We start from the raw sequence: 27,798 nt of genomic DNA, 5'->3' as shown, positions 1-27,798 counted from the left end.
AAATATTGACATACTAGGTATTGGCGAAATGAGATGGCTTGGCATGGGACATTTTGAATCAAATGATCATATGATTTACTATGCCGGGGATGAAAAGGTGAGAAAAAATGGGGTTGGTTTCATAATCTAAAAAGTCATTTCTAGATCTATCCTGAAATACTATGTGGTGAATAATAGGATAATAACCATACACATACAAGAAAGTCCACTGAATACCACTATCATTCAAATATATGAACCAACAACTAGAGCCAAAGGGGAGGAAATGGAAGATTTCTACGAACTTTTGTAGTCAGAAATTGATCAAACATGCAATCAAGATGCATTGATATTAATGGGTGACTAGAACACAAAAGTTGGGAACAGGGAAGAAGGATCAGTAGCTGGAAAACACGGCTAAGTGAGATAAATGAGGCTGGAGATAGAATGATAGATTTCTGCATATTCAGTGATTTATTCTTTGCAAATACCTTTTATAAGAAACATAAATGCAGACTATACACATGGATCTCACCTGATGGTATGCATAGGAATCAAATAGATTACATTTGAGCTGTAGTGCTGGAAAATACTACTGAATGTCACTGAATGGCCTGCCAAAAGAACAAACAAAATGTCTTGGAGAAGGTGCAGCCAGAGTGTTTCTTAGAGGCAGAGATGATAAAGCTTGATCTCACATACTTTGGGTATGTTGGCTAAGAGAGGCAGTTCTTTGGGGAGAGACATTATGCTTGAAAAAGTGGCAGGTCGGCAAAAGAGAAGACCCTCACCTTATACGGTGATTGCCCCTATTGGCTGTAGTGTGCCAGGAAGTGTGAGGATAGCACAGGATGGTACAAGGTTCTGATCTGTTGTTCATAGGATTACTATGGGTCTTAGTCGACTTGACAGCACCTAACAGTAACAACCATACTTTATTAAATTTGTTCATCTCTTGATGAACACTTTTGGCTGTTAATAAATTATACTACAGTGAACATTAGCATACAAATGCTGTTTTGAGACCTTACTTCCAATTGTTTTGGTAAGATTAGAATTGTTAGAATTATTAGAATAATTCTGCATTTAACTTTTGAAGGAACCCTCACCATGCACTGTTCTATGTTCCTACCAGCAGTGGTTGGAGATTCTAGTTTCTCCACATCCATTCTAACATCAATATTGTTTTGTTTTGTTTTAGGGTGTTTTTAGTTGTTTGGGTTTTTTTTATCTATTTTGGTGGGAATTTTTGTTTGTTTTTTTGTAAATAATAGCTGTTGTGGTGGGTATGCAAGGAGCTCTCATGTCATAGTCTGTAGCATTTTGTGCTGCTAGTCCAAAGGTAGCACATCTCTGGTCATTCAAATCTACCATGGACACTGAGGGAGAAAGATGAGAATTCTCTTCCTGTTAAGATTTATAACCTTTAAAAAAAAGAAAAATATTTTACAGTTTCCGGAATCTGGTGGAGGTTCTCTGTGACTCATTAATGACTCAGCAGTAATGGGTATGAAGTGAAATCTCACTCTTTTTATATGCCAGTTACTGGGGGGAACCATCATGCTTCGTAAAGTAGAGGATCAGTGAAAACGGAGACCCTCAACAGGATACTTGGCACAGTAACTACCTAGAAGTTGGATATTTAATGTGCCCAGAGTCAATAAACATTTTATACACTAGCTGACACACTGCAAAACAATTCCAAGAGTAAAAGGAGACCCAGGGAATAAGAGACTTAACTTGACATTTAAAATTTAAAGCAGAGGTCTTTGTAGCATATCCGAACTTTTTACATGGTTTCACAACAATAATATGGAATGAAAACAATACTGATCTCTTCTAAATTTTTTGACATAGACTAATGAGCACATACAGAGTCTGTTTGCTGAAATATGTCAATTAATATTCCATCATTCCCTGAGGCCTTAGTTTTTGCTAGTGTCTTCGTGCAGCTTGAATTTTCTTTCATTACCATTGGTTGTCGATCATATGTTCTTCCTAAAATGGTTTCATGTCAGCCAGTTCTTTTTGGTACAGTGACTGTGTATTCTATCCATTTTCTTTTTATGCTTCCAGGTTCATTGAAGATTTTGCCCATAGAATTTCTTCAGTATTAAATTTCGAGACTTGAATTAGTTCTCCAGTTCTTTCAGCTTAAAAAAATGCCAGATGTGTTCTTCCCTTTTGGTTGCCCTAACTGTGCATTTTGTCATAATACTTTGCCTTGTCTTCTCAAGCTACCCTTTTAAATCTTCTATTCAGTCTTCTTACTTTGATTCCATTTCTTTCCATTGTTTTGTCCTCTCTGCATTTTAGTGCTGTTTTCCGTCTTCTAACATCTGTTTGGGCTTTTCTTTCTTCCCTGTCTTTTTAGTGTACCTTTTGCTTTCTAAATGGCTAATACTCTGAGGTCATCCCGCAGCTCATCTGATCTTCAATTGTTAATATTTAGTTCCTGAAACCTATTCCTGAGGTGGTTTTTAAATTCAAGTAGATTAGATTCAAGATCATATTTTGGTTATTGTGGACTTGTTGTAGTTCTTTTCAGTTTGAACTTGCCTGTGAGTAGTTGATAATGTGTTCCACAGGTAGTGAACTTCTCTATCAACCTTTTCTCGAGAAGTAGTTGGTCTAATACCTGTGTAGTTCATCAGATGAGGTCCATGTGTATTTTACTGTTTATGTTTTTTCTTAAAGATATTTGCAATGAATAAGTAATTGATTGTATAAAATTCTATTTGATCTCAAGACTAATTTCTGTAACCATGACTGTATTTTTCCAACTGCCAGGTCTTAGTCTTTTATTCCAAATTTCACATTCCAGTCGCCAATTACTATTAATGTTTCTTGATTGTATGTTATCAATATCAGGCTACAAACGATGATAAATGTCAATTTCTTCATCTTTGGCATTAGTGATTGGTGCATATATTTAAATAATAGTTGTATTAACAGGGCTTCCTTGTATGGATAGTATCCTATCACCCATGACTTTGTATTTCAGGATCTTAAAATGTTCTTTTTTATTATAAATGCAATATCCTTCTTAGTCTTCAACATTAGCTATCTATTATGTTTAAAGAATAGTACTCTGAAGGGAGCTCTGGTGGCCTAGTGGCAAGACGCTGCACTGCAATCCCAGAGGTACACGGTTCAGATCCACCAGATGCTCTGCTGGAGAAGGAGGGGGCAATCTCCTCCTGTACCAGTCAGATCTGATTTGACAGTACATGTAAAAATAATACAATAAAAAAAAAAGACTAGTACTCTGATGACTTAAGACTGTAGTGTGTTGTACTGATAACCAAAAGGCTGACCTTTGCCAGTAGTTTAAATCTACCACTGACTCTCTTACAAAAAAATAGATGTCTTCTCCCATTAAAATTTATAGCCTTGGAAAGCAGGTCACTAGGAATCAGCATCAACTTGACAGTATTGAGTTATATATAAATTGTTGTTGTTGTTATGTACTAACAAGTCACCTGCGACTCATAGCACTGAACTCTGACCTATCCTAAGCCAGTCTCACAGTCTCCAACACACCTAGTCCCATTACTACATTTACTGTGTCAGTCCATCTCATCCAAGGTCTTCCTGTCCTGCCCTGTCGCTCCACTCTTCTAAGCATGTTGTCCTTCTCCAGGGTTAGTTTATTAATTGTTTAGTTGGCCATTCTGTATAGAGAACCTTCCTAATCAGTTATTATTTTATTACCTATAACATAGTCCATTGCTTAAGTTTGCCACAATTTAATTGTTGATTCTCTTCTACAGGAGAAAGATGGGCAGTCTCCTCCCATGCATTATACAGCTTCTGAAAACCCACTATAATAGGGGCAGCTTATGAGTTGGTTCCAACTCTACAGTGTCTTGCAGCAGCATAATCCATTGTATAACTCTTAGCAAAATCAAATTGTTCTTCTAAAAAATTCCATCCATGAAGAATGCAAAAGATCTGGAGCATTTCTTCATGGTTAACTGAAGCATGTGATCTAGTATTAATAGCACAAACAGTGGGTTCACTGTAGAATAGGACTCAGTGGGATGGGGAGGGTTGAGAGGAGGAGCTCAAGAAACTTTATTTTACAGTATTTTTTTAATTGGATGAGATTTTTATTATATATTAAACATTCTTGCTGTTGCATTGCCAAGCCATAACAGATGTGAGGAGCTGTTGAGGGCTGAACTGTTCTCCACATTGAGGAGATGTCCTTGGTTAAATTACAAGCCCTCCCCAGAACTGAAGTGGGGAAAGGGAGAGCCTTTGCCTCCCCCAACCAGTCCCACCCTCCCCGCAGACCCTCTGCCTGTCTCAAACAGATTGCTTTCACTGCAGTGTCAGTACAGGGATCTGTGCCGGTGCCAACAGAGGCTTCAGAAGCCACCTTTGTGGCCTGGCTTAGATAATTTTTATTATTTTTTTTTGCCATCCTGTGATTTTTCTAATGGATTTTCAGGACCTTTGTAATCTCAAAGCTATCAAAGCTCAGCCACTTCCTAAATTTTCAGAACTTTAATTGAAAGTTTAAATTGAAGGTGCTGTTTGTAGATACTTAACCACCCAGTGAAAGCCCAGCCATCAAGACAAATTCTTGAGTGTTCTTTTCAGAAAATGATGTTGGTCATCGCAGCTTCAGCATCCCTCCCTACTGTCCTCAGTTTTCTGGCTTCTCTCCCCCTCTCACCCCTCTGCTGTCCTGTGTAGTGACTTGGTGAGAGAAGTTGACGCTGTCCCCCTCCCCTCATCTTCTGCACCACATAGGAGTTTCAAGTTTTATTACTGCAATAAAAGTGCTTTATGCTGGCTTTTCTTAAAAAAAGAAAGCTAAAGGTATGCTTCGTTGGGCACATTTACTGTCTTTAAAGTGCTAGAGCACTAAGATGTCAGTTTAAATTAAGGTGTGATTGAACTGAGCCATGGTGTTTTCAGTTCCTTCATATGCATAGGAAAGTTGAACAAAGAATAAGGAAGACTAAAGAATTGATGCCCTTGAATTAATGGTGTTGTCGAAGAGCATCGTATATACCATGCATTACCAACAAAACAAACCAATATATTTTGATGGAAGTGCAACTAGGGTGCTCCACTGATGCAAGAGTGATGAAAATTTCTCTAACAAGAGGGATTCACACAGTGATTGCAACAAGGGGATTGAGCGTAGCAGAGATTGTGAGGGTGCTAGGACAAGGTTTTAGACCTGTTGTTCATGGTTGACTTGACAGCCCGCTAACAACAGCATAATTTTCAATTCAAGATGTTGTGAAACAATGGGGCAGCATTCTAGCCCTTTGGAACATCCATATTCTTTTCAAAGGAAAGAAAAACAAAATCTAAGAGAAGGCTAAGACACTCTGAGCTACCAGGTCCCTGAATATGTGTGATCTTTTGTAGCAAACATAGACTCACAGAGGTAATTATAGGGATCAGTACCTCATGGAGTTTCCATCTCAGTGTCAAGAAAACAGAAATCCTCACCACTAGACCAGTAAGCAACATCATGATGGAGAAAGGATTGATATTGCCAACAACTTCATCTCACTTGAATCCATAATCAGTACACTTGGTATCAGCATGCTGGAGATCAGGAGACCTATTCCACTAGGAAGTTTTGTAGTCAGGGACCTCTCCAAATTATTGAAGAGTAATGATGTCAGTTTGAGGACTAAGGTGAACCCATTTCAGGCTTGGTCTTTTCAGTCACTTCCTATGCATATGAGAGCTTGAATATGACTTAAGTATTATAAAAAAAGAATTTATGACTTTGAACTGGTGTTGGAGAAGAATGCTGACAATCCCATGGACTGCCAGGAGAACAAACAGATACGTCATAGAGAAGGTACATCCAGAGTGCTCCTTGGAGATAAAGATGATTAACACTTTGGCTCACATATGTTGGACCTTTTGCTAGGAGAGGTTATTCCTTGGACAGGGACATCATGTTTGGGAAGTGGAGGGGCGGTGAAAGAGAGCAAGACCATCGACCAAATGGGTTAACAAGATGACTGTGGCAATGGCATTGAGTGTGTCAGTCTCAAGATGGTATGGGATAGGGCAGTGTTCAGATCGATTGTTCTTAGATCCCTATGACTAGACTCAACAGCATCTAACAACAACCACCTCATGAAGTATGGTGCTTACCTGATAAGGCCTTTTAGTTGAAGTAACACTGACAATTTATGCCACCTTCCTAACAAGCCAGAGTTGAAGAATAGATCACAGAAATGTAACATTTGTTGTGACTGCACAAAGATAAGTCCATCATTTTGTTCAAAATTTCTGAGTTTTAAGTAAACAAGCTACAGGGGACTCATGTAGCAAGATAGTGATTATGACTATGTATGTGATTTACGATCTCAGAACCCTAAGTATAGACACTCTATTCTGAGCCTCAGAATATATAACCCAATAACCTGATTCTCCTTACAGCATATACATTTCTTGTTTAGCCTCCTGTATGTAGTGTATGGGGGAAAATGTTCAGGAGGCTTTTAGATCAAAATTCCTATTGCCCTTTGAGAAAATTTTGCACTCTTAACTCTGTCATATCTTTCCTACAGCCAGCCATATGCACTGGGTGATTTCTTTATGGCTGTAGATAGTCAAGTTAACTTGAGTAAGCTGATTACAGAATAAAATTTCCTAAATGGTCAGGAAATAGAGGAGCCATGGTCTTTGCAATTACTTGCTATGCATCACAGAGCTGGACATTAAGGTTAATTTAGAAGAATAGATGTCTTTGAGTTGTCTTGCTGGAGAAGAACGTTGAACATACTGTCGACTGCCAAGAGAACAAACAAGTCTGTCTTGGAGAGGGTAAACCCAGGCTGCTCCTTGGAGACAGGGATTTTAAAGATCTGTCTGACATACTTTGAGCATGTTGACATGAGGAATCAGTCCTTGGAGGACATCATGCTTGGAAGGGTGGAGAACAGCATAGGAGAGGAAAACCCTGGATGAGATGAATTGACTCAGTGACTGGGGTAATAGGGGTAAGTGTATTGGAGACAATGAAATTGGCTCATGATAGAGCAGGTTTCAGAGTTGTACGCAAGGTCGCTATGAGTCACAAGTGACTCAACGGCACGTAGCAACAACACAACACTGCTCAATCTCCTAGATTTTTTTTAAAGACATGGGTTGTGAGAAGGAAATTTCTCAGCTGTCAACCTTTTACAAAGGGAGAATCTTTAAACAGACAGTAGGCTTGTAGAAACAGCCATATATGCTAAGTGTCAATGCTAGGCGAAGATTTCTTTTTTTTTTAAAACATGTGTATTTTGGGTTTTTTAATAAAATTTTTCTTTTATACTGGTTTACTTACAAAGTTCGTATACATTTATTTCCACCAGATATTTCCCATTTCCTTTACCAACCCCAATCAGATTATGTGACCCTATGATTATCCACCTGCCCATCCTTACCCCTCTGCTCCTACCCCCCTCCTTGGATCCTCATTCACATTTTACTAATTATCTTTCTATTTCTACAATGATAGTCTTATATAGCATTTGTCCTTATGGAACTGAGTTAGTTCACTTAGCATAATGCTCTCCAGTCCCTCCCAAGTTGTAGTGATTTTCAAAATCATTTCTCCTGCATGCTGTGTAATAGTCTGTCGTTTGAATATACCATAATTTCTCAATTCATTCAACTGGGGTTGGACTTTTGGGCTGTTTCCATGTTTTTGCAATGGTGAATAATGCTGCTATGAACATTGATGTGCAAATCTCCATTTATGTTCACAGTTTTCCTCAGAAGCAAATCTGACTGAGAGTTTCTTTTGCTTTCACCATCTGCAGGTAACAGTCCTTTGGATAGCCCCCGGAATTTCTCTCCAAATGCACCTGCTCATTTTTCCTTTGTTCCTGCCCGTAGGTAAGTTGGGAGAAAATCTCTCTTGGGATTAACATGTGTGACATTTGCATGAATGGCAGTGGAATGTAACTCTCCTTCAGTTGTGTTACCTTGGACTGCACAGTTGTGTTACCATCAAAAAATCTTTCCTGCTTTGCTCTCCGAGGCTGTCCTCATCTTTTTCAGGTTTTGCTTTCTAGATGCCATGAGTGTATGCATTTGAGTATTTGAGCCTTAAGAGAATGGATGTTGTTGTTCTACTGTCGAGTCATAGCTGACACTCCAGTGTTTTTACAGAGGCTATAAATTTTAGCACAAGAAGAGCTTACCCATCTCCTTCCCGTGCAGCAGCTGGTGCATTCAAACTGCATGCCTTTGGGTTGGGAACACAACTTCTTAACACTAAGCCATCAGAGCTGCAGTAGATAGCAGTAGACTTCTTTTTATAATACTGATCACAAATTAGGAGCCCTGGAACAGTGGGTAAGCTCTTGGCTACAAACAAAAAGTTTGGCAGTTTGAACCACCTGACTATTCCAGGGGAAAAGATGTGGCAGTCTTTTTTAATAAAGATTGTGGTTTGGTATCATGAAGTTGATTTCTGTTCATAGTGACTTCCATGTCACCATCCAGTTCTGCACCATCCTCACAATTGTTACTATGCTCATTGCTGCAGCCACTCTGCCAGTCCGTCTTATTGAGGGTGTTCGTTTTCACTGACCCTCTACTTTACAAACAGGGAGCTCTGATGGCATCATCCATACGAGCTGTAGTGCTAAGCCAAAACCTGCACCTTTTTGAAGGTTGAAATCCACCAGCAACTGTGCAGGAGAAAGAGGGGCGGTCTCCTCCTGTTAGATTTACAGCCTCAGAAAAGCCACTGCAGGGTCCCCTCTGTTTCACAGAGTGGTATGTTTCAAAGCATTATACTCTCAGTAAGGTGATCAAAATGGGCTTTGCTTCCATACTGTTGCTCCTTTAACTCAGCTATTTCTAAGGATCTGGGAGGGACTTTTAGTGCTCTCTTTTTGGCTATAAATTTAAAACTGTAAGTAATCAAAATGGCCTTTTCATTTACGAGACTTTAGAATGCTATGGTACATACAGAGCCATGCCTGTATTTCTTTTTTTTATTTCTCCCCTTCTAAAAAATTTATTCCTATTGACAGCACAGTGTAGCAATCTTGACAGCTTAGCCCATTCCCAGAGTGCTGAGCTGGTTGAGATGAATCTGTCCAAACTAAATACCAAAGCCCACACACAAGTGATTGGCTTTATAAAACATTTTATAAGAGTCTCTGTCGACTTGATTTTGTGCCCTTTGATTATTAAAATTTTTTTGGTTCGAATCAATCTCTGCTATCTACAGTTAGAACCTTTAAATAAATGATAGAGAATAAAAGAGTCTGAGGCCAGGGCAGTTTCTACCCCTAGACTAATTTTGTTTAAAACAGACTGTTCTATTAAATACATAATAGAAAAACAATTCCTGCTTCAGGAATAGAAGTAATTAAGGGGCTTTGAGACTTGGTATTATTCTTGGGATCTAATCTAATCTGTGACTTCCAGGGATGCGGGAACTGTTTGTCTGTAGGTTACTAGGCCTCAGGCTTGAACTTTATGTATACATCACTTTGGAATATCATACAAAAGACATATAATAAGTCCCATCCTAAATTTTCATTTCTGATATGTACACATTTCTAAACTAAGTTTACTTCCACCAAGCAGTGATCAAAGTAGATCAACCTCTAGTTTCTTTTGGTTCTCACTGTAATGTATATCTTTTCGCTACAGCCATGGCCACAGAGCAGACAGGTAATAGGGGATGTGATGGGGAGAGGGGCTGGGAAGCCGCTATGCATGGCCAGATATAGGGTTTGTGATTGGTGAGCTCTGATTGCATTTATTCTCTGGCTGTAATATGAACATTGGGCCTTCCATGTCTAGCAAAGAGGCCCTAAAGAATTCCCCACTGCCTACTGGAACCAAAGCTCAGAGTTTACGTTTTTGGAGGCGAGAATTGCTTACTAGTCCAACTGCTGAATAGTTTTAAGTTGCTGGTTTTTGACAGGTCACCTAGATAGGTGACCAAGTAGAAGACATAGAAGCATCCTATAATGGCAGGTATGTGTCCCATCCTCCTCCCCCAGCAGGTAGCCCTCTGATCTTCGGTATGCACAGAGAAATGGGGTTTTTTATTCCATTTCTATGTAAAGGGGGGACATTTTCATATGGAAAATACAACTTGACAAGGGTTTAAAAAATGTATCCCTTACCCATCTTGTGCAGTGCTCTAGGACCCTGCAAATAGATCGGAGAGGACATTATGTTTGAGTCTTCTCCTGACCATTCCTTCGCCTCAGAGTCTAGGTTCCAGCAGAGCTTTAACTGATGGGTGCTGGCTGCTTGGGTGGCATGCAGTTTGAATCCTGTGCATGCAGCATGGAACTCTGGGCTCCTCTCTTACAGAATATAGCTAACAAGGCTGCTAAGTATTGATGGTGGTGGGAAGAGTGCTTCAAAATGAGAAGTCCTTAGGAAAATTATTTCTCTTTTTTATTCCTCCTCTCTCAGCCCTCTGACTTACAAACACACACATACAGAGATCTCTGGGTCTTGGTGTTTTGTGTAAGTTGAGAGTTTTGTAGTCAATTCTTAAAACCCTACATTGCTGATGTTCTAAGGTTCTATGACAAATTGCACAAATCATTTTATCCAGCCAGCTATAACCAGAGCAGGGTATATACTCTCAATCTGCATGAGAAACTTTTCTGTTGCACCATCCATTTCAGTCCAGGAAAAACCTCACATGTCTATATTATAAAGGCTTCAAACCATTCAGATACTTGCTTGATCTTTCTCCCCTATGACAAAGCAGATGAGCTTTGGGGAGCATCATCTCAAGAGCAGCAGCAGACCACTCTCAAGGCCCTAAGTATAAGACCAACATACTAATTCCCTCCTCTTTTGTAAAGTTACTCTCATGCTTTTGGCAAACATTCTCAAAGATGGTTTTATGAGTGGTGCAAGTGGTTAAGCACAAGTATCCTTGCCGGAAGATTGACACTTCAGACTCACCCAAGGTACCTTGGAAGAAAGCCTTGGCAATCTACTTCCTGAAGTTCACAGCCTTGAAAACCCTTTGGAGCCTTTTTACTTTCCACACATGGGGTCACTATGACTTGATTGCCACTGGTTGGGTTTTGGGTTTTTTGTTTTGCTTTTTGAGAAGGTGGTTTGTTTTTGTTTGTTTTTTAATGGATCTTTTAGAACCTTTAGGGAGCTCTGGTGTCACTGGGATTTGGACTCCGTAGATGGTGTCTTGCTCGCGCTTTGACTACATGAGCAAAGGGAGAAAAGAGGAGTAGTCTCTTCCCGTGTAATTTACAGCCTCTGAAACTCAACATGGGGTCACTCTGAAACTCAGCGTGGGGTCAGCTATGATCTGGTCCTGCTTCGGTGGCAATGAGTTTGAGTTTTATGCAGCCCTTAATGATTTGTCATCAATGGATTTACACTCAGTTTGTAGACAGAGATGATAGTTCACTTCTTCTTGGTTGTCAAAGTTGTGCACTCTTATAATTTTTGCAATAGAAAACATTTAACTGTTGACTACGATGTAAAAGAGAGAGATAAAAGCATATAGTAGACACAGCAGTACCATTTTGAGATAAGGAGGGGCCTAACAGTTAACTAACTACCAAAATATGGTGATGGAAGGACAGATTCTAAGCCTAGGATGGGGTCCATGGAAACTCTCTTAATAAGTTTTTTCTTATACAGGACTGATGGACGGCGCTGGTCATTGGCCTCTTTGCCTTCTTCAGGCTATGGAACCAACACTCCTAGCTCCACTGTCTCAGTAAGTAGCAAAATCTGTAGCCATAACTTCTTTACCCAGAAAAATATACTTCACTGTAGTTTATTGATTTCTGACATTAACAGTATTGTAAGGTGGTTCTCAAATTTTCTTCCTGCAAGATCATTGGAGACAAGACTTAATGAGGCTGAATGCTATGACCCTGAGCAACCACATGAAATGCCTTTGGAAAGGACAACCAGCACCATCTCTGAGAATCAGTTTAGCAAAATCGCTTGAGGGTGGGAGGATTTTTGCTTTTTGCCATTGAAGCTCAGGTGTGAGGTTTTAAGCAATGTTTCCTTATCCTAATCTCTAGAATTGCAACAAAGAGATGATCTTCTCTGTCCCTAAAGTCCTTGTAGATCCCCTCCCTCTTTCCCACCATTTGACCTACCTAATTCTGTCTCTTTTTTCTTGAAAAAGAAAGAATGAGTCTTACTTGACATTTAAGTTGGGTGTGTATCAGCTTAACAGCTAGGCCTGTGTCTAAAATTTTTGGTTACTTTTCTTTTAGGGAGTATTTTAACATGAAGCACAACAGATGTCTAAATCCTTACTGTGCACAATTAACCTAAAATGTATGTTCGTTGTTGAGAGACTTTTTACTGAAGCCTGCATGGCAGGGTTGGTGAACTTTGTCCTGTACAGGGCCAGATAATAAAGCAAATAACAAATTATCTGGCTTAGTGGGTCACATAAAACAAGCCACAGTCCACATGACCCCTTCCCCATTCTTTCAGCCACTCTTCAAGTCTTCTTTCCTCAGTTTGCCCATACTCATGAATCCCGGAAGAGAAGGTAGTATGCCTTTCTCCCATGGCCTAGCTGCTAGTCTTAAATTAATCTAAAGAGCATAATGGCTTTTGACAGGATAAAGCTTCAGATCTTACCTTAATAGTTAATAAACTCTTATTGCCTTTGAAACTTAACTTACCAAAGCTGACCCTCCATTGAATTTTCAGAGGCTATAAATTACATAGGAGGAGATTGCTTTTCTTTCTCCAGAGGAGCCCCTGGTAGATTTGAACCATCAGGTGTGATCTTTGGATTAGCTGTGCCACTCAATATGGACTATGCCATCAGAACTCCCTTAATATGGTACTTCTCCCATAATCCTTTACTCAGACAGATATTCTTTACCCAAGATAAAAGTCTTATAGTTACACCTGTTCAGTCTAAATTTTTATAGCCTCTGTCCATTACTGCTTCTTATTGTACCACAGTGCTCCTATCTTAACTTCTTCCTGGTAACTGTAGTTGGGTAAAGACACTTCTTTGTAGCTTTATGCAAATTATTCTAAAATGCATCCAACACAGAATCTTGTAAAAACTTCCTTCAGACTGTTGACAGCTTCATGTATTAATGGCATTCCATGAGAGATGCCTACTCTGTTAGCCAAAGAAATGCTAGTTTCTCCTTTGGTATTCAGACTTACGTCGTATAGCAAGAGTTCCCTCAGTGTACTTTAGCTTTGACTTTAGATGTTAAATCCCAGGTCACTAATGAGTGGAAAGGCCATGGGCTTGTGGTGTTTGAAATGCTTCCTTTCTCAGTAGTGTGTCAAATGCACGGGAATCCAGAGACTTCGGAGCCAAGTAGGGCCGCAGCAGAAGCTGTGCTGTGGAGTGTCTAGTATACAAGCTACTTCCACCCTCAAATGATCTGTTTTGATTAGTGTTGGGCTATTGAAGGAATTCTACTATTGAGTCATATCTGAAACTCATAATTATTTTGCGTTCAGGTATTTTTTTTGGGTCTAAAGATAATTTTCCTTATTATATTTCCTGGTTCAGTGATATTCCCTAGAGTCTGGGCACAGTCATCAGAACCTCAGTAAAGCCATCTTTCCCTTGAATGGTAGCCAAGAGGAAACAATGCTGAGCTATTCATGGGGTGACTCTCCAAAGGTTTGTGGCAGGAAAGACTTTAAGGGGATGTCATTTGCAGGGTGAAAATTCTTAGAACATTCCCTGATCCTGACCAGTATGGTTTCCTAATTGTTCATCCTTCCAGCTGTTCTAAACTTCATCAGTGGCAAAGGATCCATGTAGATAAATATGCTTTTTACTACCTAAAAGGGCTTCTCAGTACTTAATGGATCTCTTGCACCTCATAAAAGATATAGGTTACCACCCAGTAAGTGTCCTGAATGATGATGAAACTACTTTGACTTCCTGAGATCTGAAGCCTCTGCAGGGCTAGAGATGAACAGTCAAAGCAAAGGGGGACCAAGGGAAAGAAGACTGTCCTTTCAGGATTTATTTGGAACATCGACTAGGAAACCCCTGACCACCTTTCAGTTCTTTCTCTATGGACTGCCTTTAGTCGTGTGTTTAATGCTATTTGTTAACGTTTTCCTTTGTAGTCTTCATGCTCCTCACAGGAAAAGCTGCACCAGTTGCCCTTCCAGCCCACGGCTGATGAGCTACACTTTCTGACAAAGCATTTCAGCACTGAGAGCGTTCCAGATGAGGAGGGACGGCAGTCCCCAGCCATGCGGCCCCGCTCTCGCAGCCTCAGGTGAGGAGTACTCTCTGCCCCATGCCAGGTACCTGTGGGTCTCAGCTTATCTGTATTGCACAGGAGCCAGCAGCCTTTTTCTGTAAAGGGCCATCCAGTAAAGATTTCAAGTTTTGTGGACCATACAGGCTCTGTCACAACTATTCAACAGTGAGATGGATTGATACAGTATCTGCAACAGAGGTCTCTAGCAGGATCGTGACGATGGCACCAGATAGCGAGGGTGCCAATATGTTGTCCATAAGGTCCCTGTGAGTCATCATTGGCTCAGCAACACCAAACAACAACATTGCAGTACAGAAACATAAACTTTGACACATAGGTTAACTGCTCAGTTTAACAATTCCTGTGGAATCAATCCCTGAGCAGTTTACAGGAGAAAAGACCTGACAACCTGCTTCTCTAAAGACTGCTGCTGTTGTTGATACATGATGCTTATTTGTAATGACTTTATGTACAACAGAAAAATGCCATCCTCACAGTCATTGCTGTGTTTGAACCCATTGTTGTAGCAACTGTGTCAACCCATCTTACCTAAGGATTTTCTTTTTCTAACAGTAGACTCTTATAAAGATTACAGCCTCAGAAACTGGGCAGTTCTGCTTTCTCCTATAAATCACTGTGATTCAGAATCACATCTATAAAAGCAACATCTATAAAAACAAGCAGCAGGCTAGCTCTGTCCCTTGGGCCACGGTTGTCCAGCCTCTGGGATAATGCATGAGTGAGCCAGGAATCTCAGGGACGTTCTGCCTTCAGCTGCACTTCAGCCCACTACACCTCATGGTCCCTGGGGATGTTGTTAAGCAATTCTCTTCCCCCTCCACCCCTTTTACAAGTAGTTAACTGTAGAAATAAGCTTTTGATTCCATGTAGTTACAGGAGAATAGTAGTAACATCAGTTCTGATGGTTACGAGGCTGCACAGCCTGACTTGTAGGCCTAAGGTATGTGAGCTGTGGCAGCCAGAAAGTTACTGCTGAAAACGCAGGAGGACGATTTGAGAAGATGACCATTTTAAATGTAGAATATAATGCTTGGAATACAGGTCTCTTCCCTGCATCACCTGAGGTCACTTCATCAAATCAAACCCACACACTTGATCTGTCTGTGTATTCCTTAATTAGCTGTTCTCTTTAGAGCACTGAAGACAGTGTCAGGAAGGAGCTCTGAAGGGTCATATCTCTGCTAAGTATTTACGTAACACAAAAGTAATGCGTTCATTTCTTTCTTTTTTAGTCCAGGACGATCTCCAGTTTCCTTTGACAGTGAAATAATAATGATGAATCATGTGTACAAAGAAAGATTCCCCAAGGTAAGCACTCAGTTACTAAGACTGAAAACTCTTCTGAGGATGGCTAAGGCAGCCAGCTCCCAACAGATTCCAGGGGTGAGGGCCTAAACTCCTGCCTCTGGAAGTGGAGGAGCAGAAAGCCACCAGAGGAGGGGGATGCAAGCACAGGGCTTCCTGACTCTGCATGAGAAGAGGAGTTTGGAAACTGGGTTTTCAGAACCTGGTTTCCTCTATTCACTGGAAAAAGAGATACCTAGAGAGAAATGTTAATAGGCTTCTACAGTATAGTAAAGGAAAAGGGCAGAAGTGGAGACCTTGTTTCTAATTGCACATAGAATCCCTAGAACAGGATTTGCCCTTCAAAAGTACTTCCATTTGATACAAAATTCTTTTTTTTAAAAAAAAAAAATTATTTATTTATTTTATGTGTGTACCATCAAATCGGATCTGACTGGTACAGGAAGCAATTGTTCCTCCTTCTTCAGCAGAGCATCTGGTGGATTTGAGCCGTGCACCTCTGGGATTGCAGTGCAGTTTCCTGCCACTAGGCCACCAGAGCTCACCTGATAAAAATTCTTAAGTAGCTCTCTTTACCAAACCAAGGTCTCACAGTTACTTAGTAATATTTACATCTGTGGTTTTTTTGGTTGGTTTAGTTTTGGTTTTGGTTTTTTAAATAAAATTTTATTTTATACTGATTTACATACAAAGTTCATATACATTGTTTTTCACACGAGATCTTTCCCATTTTCTTTACCTACTTCTTCCTCCATCCATCACATTGTGCAACCCTGTGATTGGTGGTGTTTTGTTGTGTTTTTTTTTTCTAGAGAGATTATTTTAATTCAGAAATCATAAGCAGTTCTTCTATGATTGTGAGCAATTCCCTTTCTGATGATTTGAAGTAACTACAAGTCTTCCTATGCTTGTTTTGTTTCAAATATGCTATCTCTGTGGTGCTGAAAGCTATAAAAGTCTCTTGTTGACTACAACTCAATCTAGTAGCCTTTTTTTTCTCTGTAAGCACTATTTTAATTTTTTTAATATTTTAATGAAAGTGTATAAAGAACTTGGATTTCCATTGATCCACTGTTGCACATTAAATATGTGTTTTTAAGCTTAAAAAAAATCCAGAGAGTTAGAAGGTAGATGCTATCCTGAAATAGCTAAGAAATCGTCTTCATAACTCTGCTCTTGCAAATTACTTCTGACACTAGCTACGTGATGTCAGGTTGAACATCAGAGGTTATAGGCACAGTCACCAACATTTCCTAGTCTACTCAGCCACAAATTCTGGGGTTCCCACTACTCTGTCTTCTAAAACAACTCAAAACTCACTCTATTATATTTATCACAGCAAAAAGATAGATACAAATCAGAAATTGTTAAACAGAGAGACACATGGGCAAAGGTCTGATCCCACTGCCAGTCTTCTGTTATCCTTTCCCTGTAGAGTCAGAAGCTGTCTGCTCCTAGCATAGAAGACTGTAAAGAGGGAGGATCGCTAAGCCTTAGCATCCAGAATTTTTACTGAGGTTTCAATATATAAATATGATTGATTACATCCAGCCCCTTCCATCAGCTGTCTTGGTGCTGGCACAGTGGACTTGTGAACAGACAAGGGGTTAAAGAGGAAGTGCCCCAAGATCTCAGCTGCATGGTCTCCGCTCACCAAGGAGGATCTGGCCCTGCCCATGTGGGACAGAGACCAATGCTGAGCCTCTGAATCAGCCCCATCCAGTGAGAAGACAAAGTAATTCCTTTCATGTCCTAGAGGTGCCAGAATAAAACACCACAGAGTGGTGTTGTTGTTGTTCGGTGCCTTCAAATTGGTTCCCACTTGGAGCAACCCTGTGTATAGCAGAAGGAAGCATTGTCAGGTTCTGTACCATCCTCACAATCTCTGATGTTGAACCCATTGCTGCAGCCACTGTTGTAAGTCTATTTCTTTGAGAGTTTTCCCCTCTTCATTGACCTTCTGCTTACTAAGTCTGACATCTTTCTCCAGGGACTAGTCAGTCTTGATAACTTGTTCCAAGTATGTAGGCGATTTTTTGCTGTTCTCAACTCCAAGGAGCAGCCCTTCTTTCAAGACAAATTAGTTTGTTGTGCAGTCAGTATTCTTCAACACTTCATTGCAAAGGCATTGACAGAAATCAATTTTCTCACAGATAAGAAGCTAAAAGTCCAAATTAGGACATCAGCTCCAGGGGAGGGTCTGTCCTTGTTGGTAGTCCTGAGTGTTCCTTCACTTGTAGATTGATCCTCACATGGCATTTCCTCCTGTGTGTATCTGTGCCTCTTCATGTATGTTTCCCATTTTCATAAGATACCACTCAGAAAGGATTATATTTAGGTTTTACCTCCTCCAGTATGATCCCATTAACAAAAAGCAAACAAAAAAAGCCCTCACAAAAACCCTCACAGACTATTTACAAACAGGGTCACATTCACAGGTACAGGAGTTAGAACTTCAGTACATCTTCTTGAAGGACACAATTCAAAACAGAAGCAAGTTGATTAAAACTTAACATCTTTACAGCTTTTCATTTTGAAATAATTTTCCTCTTATAAAAAATTGTAAAAATAGTATGGAGCTCTCAGAAGTCAGAGTCTCTAACACAGGAGACTATATAGACTGTATAGAAAATATTCAGAAATGGTGAATTTGTGGAAAAGTAAATTCGTGGATACCTAGGGCTAGGAACTAGGATTTGTTACTAAATGTGCATGAAAGATCCTATTGGAATGATGAAAATGCTTTAATACTATTTTGTAGTAATATTTACACGGCTTGGTAAATTGACTAAAAATAAAGTAGGGACATTTTATTATATACAAATTATACTTGCAGGGAGGGGAAATAAACCAGTAATCACTCAAGTTACTAAAAGTCAAGAAAGGTAGTTTATTCTGGCATACTGAGTAAAAGAAAAAGATAAAGAGTGAGAGAGTCGGACAGGCAGGCCAGCTAATCTCAAAACTCCTCAAGGCTACATTTTTACAGAAAGATTTATAAATTACGTTGTTGAAGGTTCTGTTTACAGCAGCATGTTAACAAAAGAAAAGAAGGTACCTCTCCTGCTGTCTAGGTATACATGTGCCTAAACCCTGTGAAAACGACAGGTACTCATCAGTGAACAAATTTCTGGATTCATGTCTTTGCCTCTAGTTGGCAGTTTCCATATTCCTGGGTGTGATTAGTCAAAATACTTACTTCTGTCATTTTCGCAGCAGTATGCCAAGTTAGGTAGGCCTTCAGGAGGCTCTGAGCCAGCTCTCCATTCTGCTCTGTAAGGATCTGGGTTACTGTCTTATTCTTATTCACAGCCCCATCTCAGCTTGAGGCCTATGGCAAGGGGAGTTTGAACTTTTAATAAATAGGAGTAGGTCCAGGATTAAATAAGAGAATTCTAAAATAAAACTCTTTTAAAAGAAATCCTAAAATAAGTAAAAACTCTAGAGAATGGTTTAGAAATAAGCAGTATTTACACACCAAGTCTACGTGGTTAGGAAATCTATTGGGAGATGAGATGAAAAGAGAGCTGGTTTGCCTGGAAGAATCCCAGTCTTCCTAGAAGAGAAATGATACTGAAATGAAATTAGAATGAGGAATAGGAGTTTGCTAGACAGGGTTGACAAACTGTGAAAAGCACATGTAGGTAACAGCAGAAAGAATCATGATAGCATGGTAAAGGAGGTAAAAAAAAAAAAATTGAAGATTTTGAGGACAAAAGAGCAAGAATCTATAGGGAATGCTAGGAAAATAAATGAGGTTTTGATGGTAGGCCTGAATATATGCTGAAGTGTTTTATTTGACTTGAAAGTAATCTTTTTTTAAATTTTATTTTATCAATTTTAATGATCATTTACAGAGATTTTAGATTTCTATTCAGTCATTGTTGCACTTTTCTCCCTGCCCACCCCTTTCCCCCAATTCTCTCCTCTCTTTGAAAAGTAAAAGAAAATTCTTTCATTGGTATACAATACCCCCGCACCCTGTCTCTAGTCCAGAGCTTTACCAGATGCTCGTGAAGAAGCCAGGTCACATGGCACCCATCCTTATACTGCTACCAAGTCCTTCAAGCTTAGCTTCCACTAAGCTGGGACTAGAAGGGCAGTGTGATTCTTTTTCTTCCTGTGCTTTTCTTCCCAGGCCACAGCGCAAATGGAAGAGCGACTAGCAGAATTTATTTCATCCAATACTCCAGAAAGTGTTTTGCCCTTGGCAGATGGAGCCCTGAGCTTTATTCATCATCAGGTGATTGAGATGGCTCGAGACTGCCTAGATAAATCTCGGAGTGGCCTCATTACATCACACTACTTCTACGAACTTCAGGAAAATTTAGAGAAGCTTCTGCAAGATGTGAGTATCTTTTTTTTTTTTTTAAGATGTGAGTATCTTTTACCCTTGCTCTGATGAAGTCTCCACATGGAACATTCGTAATATAAAGCTAAGATCAAGACATTGGTGCTGGCCTCAGTCTTTCTAATCTTTTTGCCAACACCAGGGTGGATCTCCCAAGTTTGGAACTCCCTGTGCATTCCCTCGCTGGTGGTTACAGGGCCCACCTTCAAGTGTGGTGGTAATGGGTGTCAGTATCTTCCTTGGTGCCCTGTGTTACTGAGAGAAGCCTGTTGTTCATATCAAAGGACCTCAGCTTAGTAGGTTGCTTTTTTTTTATTCCTACCTCTATGCTTGTGTTCCTCTACCTATAACTCTAACATTGTTAGTATTCATAAGTATCTAATTAGGAGGTTTTGCGACCTAAAACCAAAAAGTTACCTCAGAAGCTGTTGTGGGCACTCATATAGTTGAAAACAAGCTTTTAGATGGTTTCTTTTTAGCCAAAGAAAAGCCAGCCCTGAAATTATGGATTTATCCATATGTATGATGAGAAGTTCTTATTTAGTAAGTAAGAATCTTATTTAGTATTTAGAGTCTTCATTCCTGCTACTGTGAAGAGACTTTGGGAAGCCAGGTGTAATCCAGAGATGACTAAAACCAAAATACACATTTTGTTGTAACCAGAATGCTGTCTAAAGGAATATGTAATTGCCTTGTGTTACAGCCCCACCAGCACATACTTAAAACTAAAAGAACAGCTATCATTTATTGTTACGTACTGAGTACCACACATTATATTGAATCTTCTTGTGAATTCTATCTTTTACAGTACATTGTGATTAATGAGCACTAAGCAGGTGTAGATTCTGAGCATACAGATGGTGTTAACTAATGTTGCATGGGAAATTCAGGGAAAGTTGAAGCATGGGTAGGAGTTCACTAAAACCTGGGAAACAGTACGACTACCTCTCTCAGAAGTATAAAGGAGCCTGCTACATTCTAGGAATTGCAGATTAAATAGTCAGGTATAACTATTGTGAAAGATGCTTGCAGGAAAAAGTTGGTAGATAAATTTGAAAGGTTCGACTGCTTGATAAGTCATGAGGAGCCTTGGGAAGTACTTTTATCATGAAAGCAGTAGTAGCTCTTTGTAGTTTTAAAATAATTTAATGGTTTTAAAGTTGTAAATTGCTATGATCATATTTGCATTTAAAACAGTATCATAATAAATGTTGTTGATTGCCTTCAAGTCGAGCATGACTCATAGCGACCTTATGAACAAAAGGTGTTAAGCCCTTCCACAACCATCACCATTTATCAAAGTTCATAGAGTTTCCGGAGGCATGCTGTTTAGGAAGTGGATGCCACTCCTGCTTTCCAAACCATAATAAATAAAATAATAAAAATCACTAACATTGAATGAGCACTGAATACATGTTAAACTTGCTATATCATTTAATTTGCCCAATTCACTCTTCACAAAGATCCTATGAGGAAAGTTCCACTGTTATTCCCCAGATTTCACATGAGGAACTGAAGCATAAAGAAGCTAAGTTATTAGTCCGAAGAAACCTGTTCAAGTAGCAGAGCTAGGACTCAAACCTAGGTTTATTTTATTTCAGAGTCTGAGAGGTATACATTTTCAAACACTTAGTCAGTAGACATTGACTGGCAGCTGTTATATAAGAACACTATGTTCTACCTGGCATGTGAGGAAAGAAAAAAGAGCAAAGACACAGTCTTTCTTCTCATAAAACTACTCTGTGGCTTTAGAGAGAAGCAGCTAACTTTAAAACAACATGTTGCTACCATGTGATGTGAAGAAACAGCTAGGAAAAGAAAATATGAAGCAGTCATTTCTTGAGTGTGTAAGTGCATGCGTGCACGAGTGAGGGTATTTGGGCAGGGACGTAGATGAAGCTTTACAAAACTGGTGACCTTTGGGCTAAGTCTTAACAATTATCAGATCCTTGACCTCGTTCCATTTTTCTCTTTTTTCTCTGCCCTACAGAAGATGACATAATTGATACCTCTTCTTGAGTCATTTCTCTCTTGTTGCCACTATTCTGTCTTGCTGCTATTGTCTTCAATTCTGAGCACTTGTATTGAATGGCTGATCACCTTTCTCTCCCTGAGCAGCTTTGCCCACTGCCTGTCTTCACTTGTCAGGCATATGCTGAAAACTCCCGCATCGAGCTGTCTCTGGTACTGTTCCCCTGAGCAACAGATCAGTACGTCCAGCTGCTTATGAATGCCTCACTTTGACGTCCAATGTTGGGTAATAGTCTTTGGATGTAAATAATAGAAGTATACCTCAGAGTAGTTAAGAGCAAAAGGAAACTAATGATGAGAACTAGAGAATTGAATGTAACCAGGCCTTAAGGAGAGTTCAGCACTGGAAACCAAACCTGCGGGGAGCTCAGGAAATATTGTCTTACCTCTCATTTTCTCTGGGACACTTTTTCTCTACTTTTGTGGTTGTTTTGTTTAGTACTGGGAGGTCAGAATTTACTCATAGCTGATCCGTTAGTGGGCTTGAGGCAGTAAATCACATGAAACGAGAGCACGCATCCTGAAAAGCACCTGGTGGACTTGAACTGCATACCTTTGGATTGGCAGCACAGTTCTTTACCACTGAGTCACCAGAGTGATCTAATTTTATTCAAGAATAGATGATGTAACACTAGCTACACTCCAATATTAGTTGTTGGCTGAAAGCAGAGAAAACTAGAAAATATTTACTTGTGTTTTATTGACTATCAAAGGCATTCAACTGTGGATCATAATAAATTTTGCATAACATTAAGAAGAATGGGAACACTTAATTGTTCTAATGGGAAACTTGTACATAGAGAGACATTCAAACAGAATAAGGGAATGTATGCATGCTTAAAAATCAAGAAAGATATACATCAGAGTTCTATCAACAAATCTGTTCATTATTTGCTGAGCAAAAATCTGAGAAGATGGACTATGAAAAGAAGACTATGGTGTCAGGATTGGTGGAGAAGTCATAAACTACACTATGCAGATAATACAACCCTGCAGAAAATGAGTAAGACTGAAAATACTTAAGAAGACCACAGTCTTCAATACAGATTACATCTCAACATCAAGAAAACAAAAATCCTTACCACTGGACAAATAAGGAGCATCATGATAGAGAAAAGATTAAAATTGTGAATGGTTCTGTTTACTTGAATTCACGATCAGCACCTGAGGTAGCAGTAGTCAAGATATCATCAGATAAATTACATGGGGCAGATCTACTATAAAGGACCTCTTTGAAGTCTAAAGAACAAGGCTTTTCTATTTAAAAACTCAGGTGCATCTGAACCAAGCCATGGTATTTTCATTTGCATTGGAAGTGGCATCCACTTCATAAAGAACATGCCTCTGGAAACTCTGTGAACTTTGATAAGTGACAATAGTTATAGAAAGGCTTCAGGCCTTCCATTCATAGGGTCGTTATGAGTTGTGCTCCACTCAAGGACAACAACATATGCATGTGAAAATTGGACAGCTAATAAGGAAGACTGAAGAAGAATTGATACCTTTGAATTGCATTAGTGGAGAATACTGCATATACCATGGACTGCCAAAGGAATAAATCTGTCTTGGAAGAAGTGCTGCCAAAGAAGCGAGGATAATGATTTAGTGTCACATACTTTTGACATAAGTTAGGAGGAGCCCGTCCCTGGAACAAAGGCATTGTGCTTTGAAAAGTGGAAGCTTAGCAAATGAGAGGAAAACCCTCTGTGAGATGAATTCATAGTGACTGGAACAGTGGAGTTAAGCAGAGCAAAGACTGAGGAAGGCACAGATCAGGCAGGATTTTGTTCTGTGGTACCTGGGGTCTTTGTAAGTTGGAGAAAACTAGACAGCACCTACTAAGAACAAGGAAATAGTATCGATAAATTCAATACGGACCAATCCCAGTCAGCTTCAGTGAATAGGATGGGAGAATACATCCACTTAATAAGAATGGGTTCCCAGAAGCCAGAGCAGTTCCAAGAGAAAAGAGAAAGGTTCCTGAGCTGAGCAAATACTCAGTATCCCATATAAGTACCTCACTATGTCCCTAAAATTGAGTTCTCTTCTGTTCCTTTTTCTTCTGCCTCTTGGCTCTGCTTAGTCCTCTGCCTCAGAAATGAGAACCTGCTCATGTCTGTTTTTTTATATTAATTATTGCCTTACCTATTTTTCACCTGAATTCTTAGATTTCCTGCTTTGGCTTGTGTAATGCACCCTCTTCACTAGAAACATGTGATACTTCTCAAATATCTACCTGTTCCTATCACTCCCATGCTGGGAGGTCTTTCTTCCTTCTAGTCAGTATGGGATGGATAGCGAACATAACATCAGTGAAAGCTCATTGAGAGTTGCCCCTTGAGCTGGGATCTAGAGGCTAAGTGAAACTTGTTGGATGGAAGAACAGGTGAAGCTCTGTGTGTAAGTGTGTAGTATCATGCAGTGTTCTAAAGCTCAGATGGTTCTTTATTAACAAATTGCTTCCTCCCCCATAACCCACCTGACCTTCTCTGAGCTCTTTGTTAGAGCTCTCTGTACCATTAAATTGTTTCCCCTGTTGTCAGCCCTGCCCAGCTTAGTCCAACCACAATGGGCCAGTAGACCACTGAAGTGACCTTTGTCTTCTTTGCAGGCCCATGAACGTTCAGACAGCTCGGAGGTAGCTTTTGTTATACAGCTCGTGAAAAAGCTGATGATTATTATTGCTCGTCCAGCTCGTCTCCTGGAATGCTTGGTGAGTGGGGTGACATGGAATGAGGAGCAGTAGAGGAAGTATTCTGCTAATGACACCCATTGCCATTTCTGCTGCAAAAGTCCTTGTACACACATAATAGGCAAGCGCTGGGGGATCAGTAGGGCTCTCAATAGGAGAAATAGATAGTTTTGAGGGGATGGCAGGAAAAGGACTCAGCTGGTCCTTTCCACAGGCCCCAGACCACAATGTTCCAGCTGCACAGGAATTGGAAACATCAAGGAACACAGGCCAATTTACTTTGAACAAATGAGTCATCTATTCAATCAGTCAGCAGCACTTTACTGACTACTTACTTGATGCTCAACACTGGAGATACAGACATGAATGAAGCAGAATCCCTAATCTAAAATGCTTGCTCTGTAGTGAAGTTAGTGCGTATAAGGCACAGAATGTAAATACCATTCATGACAGTGCAACAAGTGTTGGAACAGAGGTCCGCACAAGATGCAGTGAGGTACAGTGAGGAAAGCACTTTAAACTCAGTGAAAGCTCCCATCAGGAGGTGATGCTTATTCAGGAACCCAAAGGATGAGTTTAAACTTGCCAAGTAGAAAGCCTGGGAAAGGGCCTTGTATGCTATAAAGAATTTTCTAGGAAATTAGCTTGATATGTTTAGACAAATAAACATGTAGAAAGTGATAAGTCTGGAAAAAAGCAATGAGAATAGGGGCAGGGTGTTAAGAATTTTAGATCAAGAGTTTGTATTTTATCCTTAAGACAGCTTATAATCATCAGAAAGTTTAGGCAAGAATGTGATGTGGTCAAGTTTTTTTCTTCAACTGTATTGAGGTTTGATTTACATATATTAAGTCCCTTTTGAGTGTATGTGTTATTCAGTGACTTTCAACAAATATATATATTTACTTGTATAGTCCTTGACATGGAGAATATATATATATATTTTTTTGTTTTCTATGCAGCAAGAGGTTTGTTTATTAGTTGCAGACCGATTAAGTGGATGATTCAATTTGTACAAACCCAATACTGGGGATTTTTTTCCCTTTTTTATTTTAAATGAAGTATTTTTATTTAAATTTATGTTGTTCATAGTAATAACACATCCTCAAAAGTTGGGAAAAGCCATTACACTTCCTACTTGAGAGGACAGTTGAACAGTCATTTCCTTTAAGTGCCTTTATATTTCCGTTTATCATGAACCACTCTGAACATTCCCTGTAGTCGACATCAGGAGATGACATAGAGAGAACATTCTTTTTTTTTTTTTTGACAGAGTAAGATTTAAAGAATTAATGCAGTAAATAATTGTGCCTTGTTAAAAAATTCTCAGTGGAGAGAAAAACTAATGTAGTCTGTTTCAACTTTTTCATTAACTTAGTGTCATTCTTCTAATTCATCCAGATCTTCCCCAGGGAAAAGATTTTCATCAGTAGGAACAGCATTGACAGCTCCACTTCCCTGTTCCTCCCCTTTAATATTATCTTCCAAATGACTTCTTTCTCATGTTCACTGTTTTTGTCTTTTTCTGAAGTATGTGTGTTAAGTCTTTCAAGATTGACAACAAGACAGTAACATCTGTCTCTGCCACATTTCTTAGAATGTACAGGTTTTTACACTAGAATCATCAGCCTCTAACCACTTGTTCCCTATGTGTAACGATCATCTCTTCCTCTTCCTCATAGTTGACCAGCTCAGGGCGAAATTCAAACCCCTCCTAAACATCAACCATTGATCTCTAGTGCTTTCCCTGCTTTGAAGTCTGCTTTCCTTCTTTCATATCTTGCTCAGGTTCATCAGTTGTCTCTTATCTTTCCCCGTTTTTTCATGTAGGAAAATATTCTAGAGTGATTTTGGTAATATACACATGCACATACCAGCCCTCCAGACACACCCCAAACCATCTATACTGATTCTCAGCAGCTTCAAAGCAATGCTTGCACACTATTTGAGTTTTTGTTTTTTCTTTTCTGCCTCACCATGCTTCATGTTCATCACTTCTTTTTGTTTTTTTTTTTTAATTCCTTCAATGTAAACACATCACTTTTCACATTTTCTCATCACAGTCAAGTCATGAGAAGATTTACACGTCTCTCCTTTAGCACTGTGCCCTTGCTTGAAGAACACACATACCATGGATTTAGAATCTTATTTTTTAAGCAGCAACTACAGGCTTGAACAATCTGTTTAGCTCCAGCAGTTCCTTCTTTTACTCTTCCCTCTGCCCCCATTTTTTTCAGCTTTATTTTGTGCTGCCTGATTTTGGATTTTGCGGACCAGATTTAATTTGACGCATGACAGCCTAGATAAACTTTTGCGGCTTTGCTCCTTTTTCTCCAGACCAAAAGTTTTATCTTTGATGATCTTTTCCTTTTTCTTCTCTGCCCCTTTGTCACCCTAGTCTGAGCCTGTTTCTTGGGGGGCTTTGCAGAGATAGGTGACATCATCAGACTTGAGCACAGGGGATACCATCAGGTTCTGACCCCTCATCTCCCAGGGAGAACATTTCTGTCACCTCAGAAAATTCCCTTATGACATTTTTCTCTCTTTCCCCACTCCACCCCACTCCCAGGTAACCTCTCTTTCTCTAAAGAAATTTCTACTGTCTTTTTGTATGGATAGATTTGCCTTTTTCATAACTGCATATACATGAAATCATATATTCTTTCATTAAGCATAATTTTTTTACATTCATACATACTGTTACATGAATCAGTTAATTCATTAATATTAATTCCTGATTTACATTTAATCAAATTTACATTTTTAAAAGATTAGTCTGGCTGAAACTTGGGTAGTGAATTGGAAGAGAGGGCAGAATGGGCCAGAGTAGTTGGTACAGAGGCACTGAAAGAATTCATGTAGGAGATGGAGTGGCCTGAACAAGGACTATGGGAGGTAAACAAGAAGAGATGACAAGAACAGCAGATTTTTTTTTCCAAATGGGGATTGAAGAAGCAGAAGGAGTTACAGGGACTTTGCTGTCTGAGTTAAATTATATCCATATAGGTGTTTTTGTTTTGTACTACTGAGTTGGAACTGACTCGTAGCTGATCCTCCAGTGGGTTTTCAGAAGCTGTAAAGATTCTGAAACCAGAGTTTCCTATCCATATAGGTAATAGTATGTTGTTGTTGTTGTTGTTATGTGCCGTCGAGTCGCCTGTGACTCATAGCGACCCTGTGTACAACAGCCCTAA

The 27,798-nt window shown here is 39.6% G+C and overlaps 1 protein-coding gene across 1 annotated transcript in view; it reads left to right on the top strand.

The window, feature by feature from the left end:
* The window catches only part of MAST2 (microtubule associated serine/threonine kinase 2), a 287,018-nt gene that overhangs the window by 242,478 nt on the left and 16,742 nt on the right, over positions 1-27,798 (top strand). Inside the window, 6 exon segments of the mRNA XM_006898983.1 lie at positions 7,779-7,854; positions 11,620-11,698; positions 14,065-14,219; positions 15,458-15,533; positions 19,669-19,878; positions 24,524-24,625. Coding sequence (XP_006899045.1) covers positions 7,779-7,854; positions 11,620-11,698; positions 14,065-14,219; positions 15,458-15,533; positions 19,669-19,878; positions 24,524-24,625 — 698 coding nt within the window.

This window comes from Elephantulus edwardii, unplaced genomic scaffold, assembly GCF_000299155.1.
Source record: "Elephantulus edwardii isolate Elephantulus edwardi_28Jun2011 unplaced genomic scaffold, EleEdw1.0 scaffold00243, whole genome shotgun sequence".
NCBI classification, from domain to species: domain Eukaryota; kingdom Metazoa; phylum Chordata; class Mammalia; order Macroscelidea; family Macroscelididae; genus Elephantulus; species Elephantulus edwardii.
This window is presented reverse-complemented; position numbering and strand designations above follow the sequence as displayed.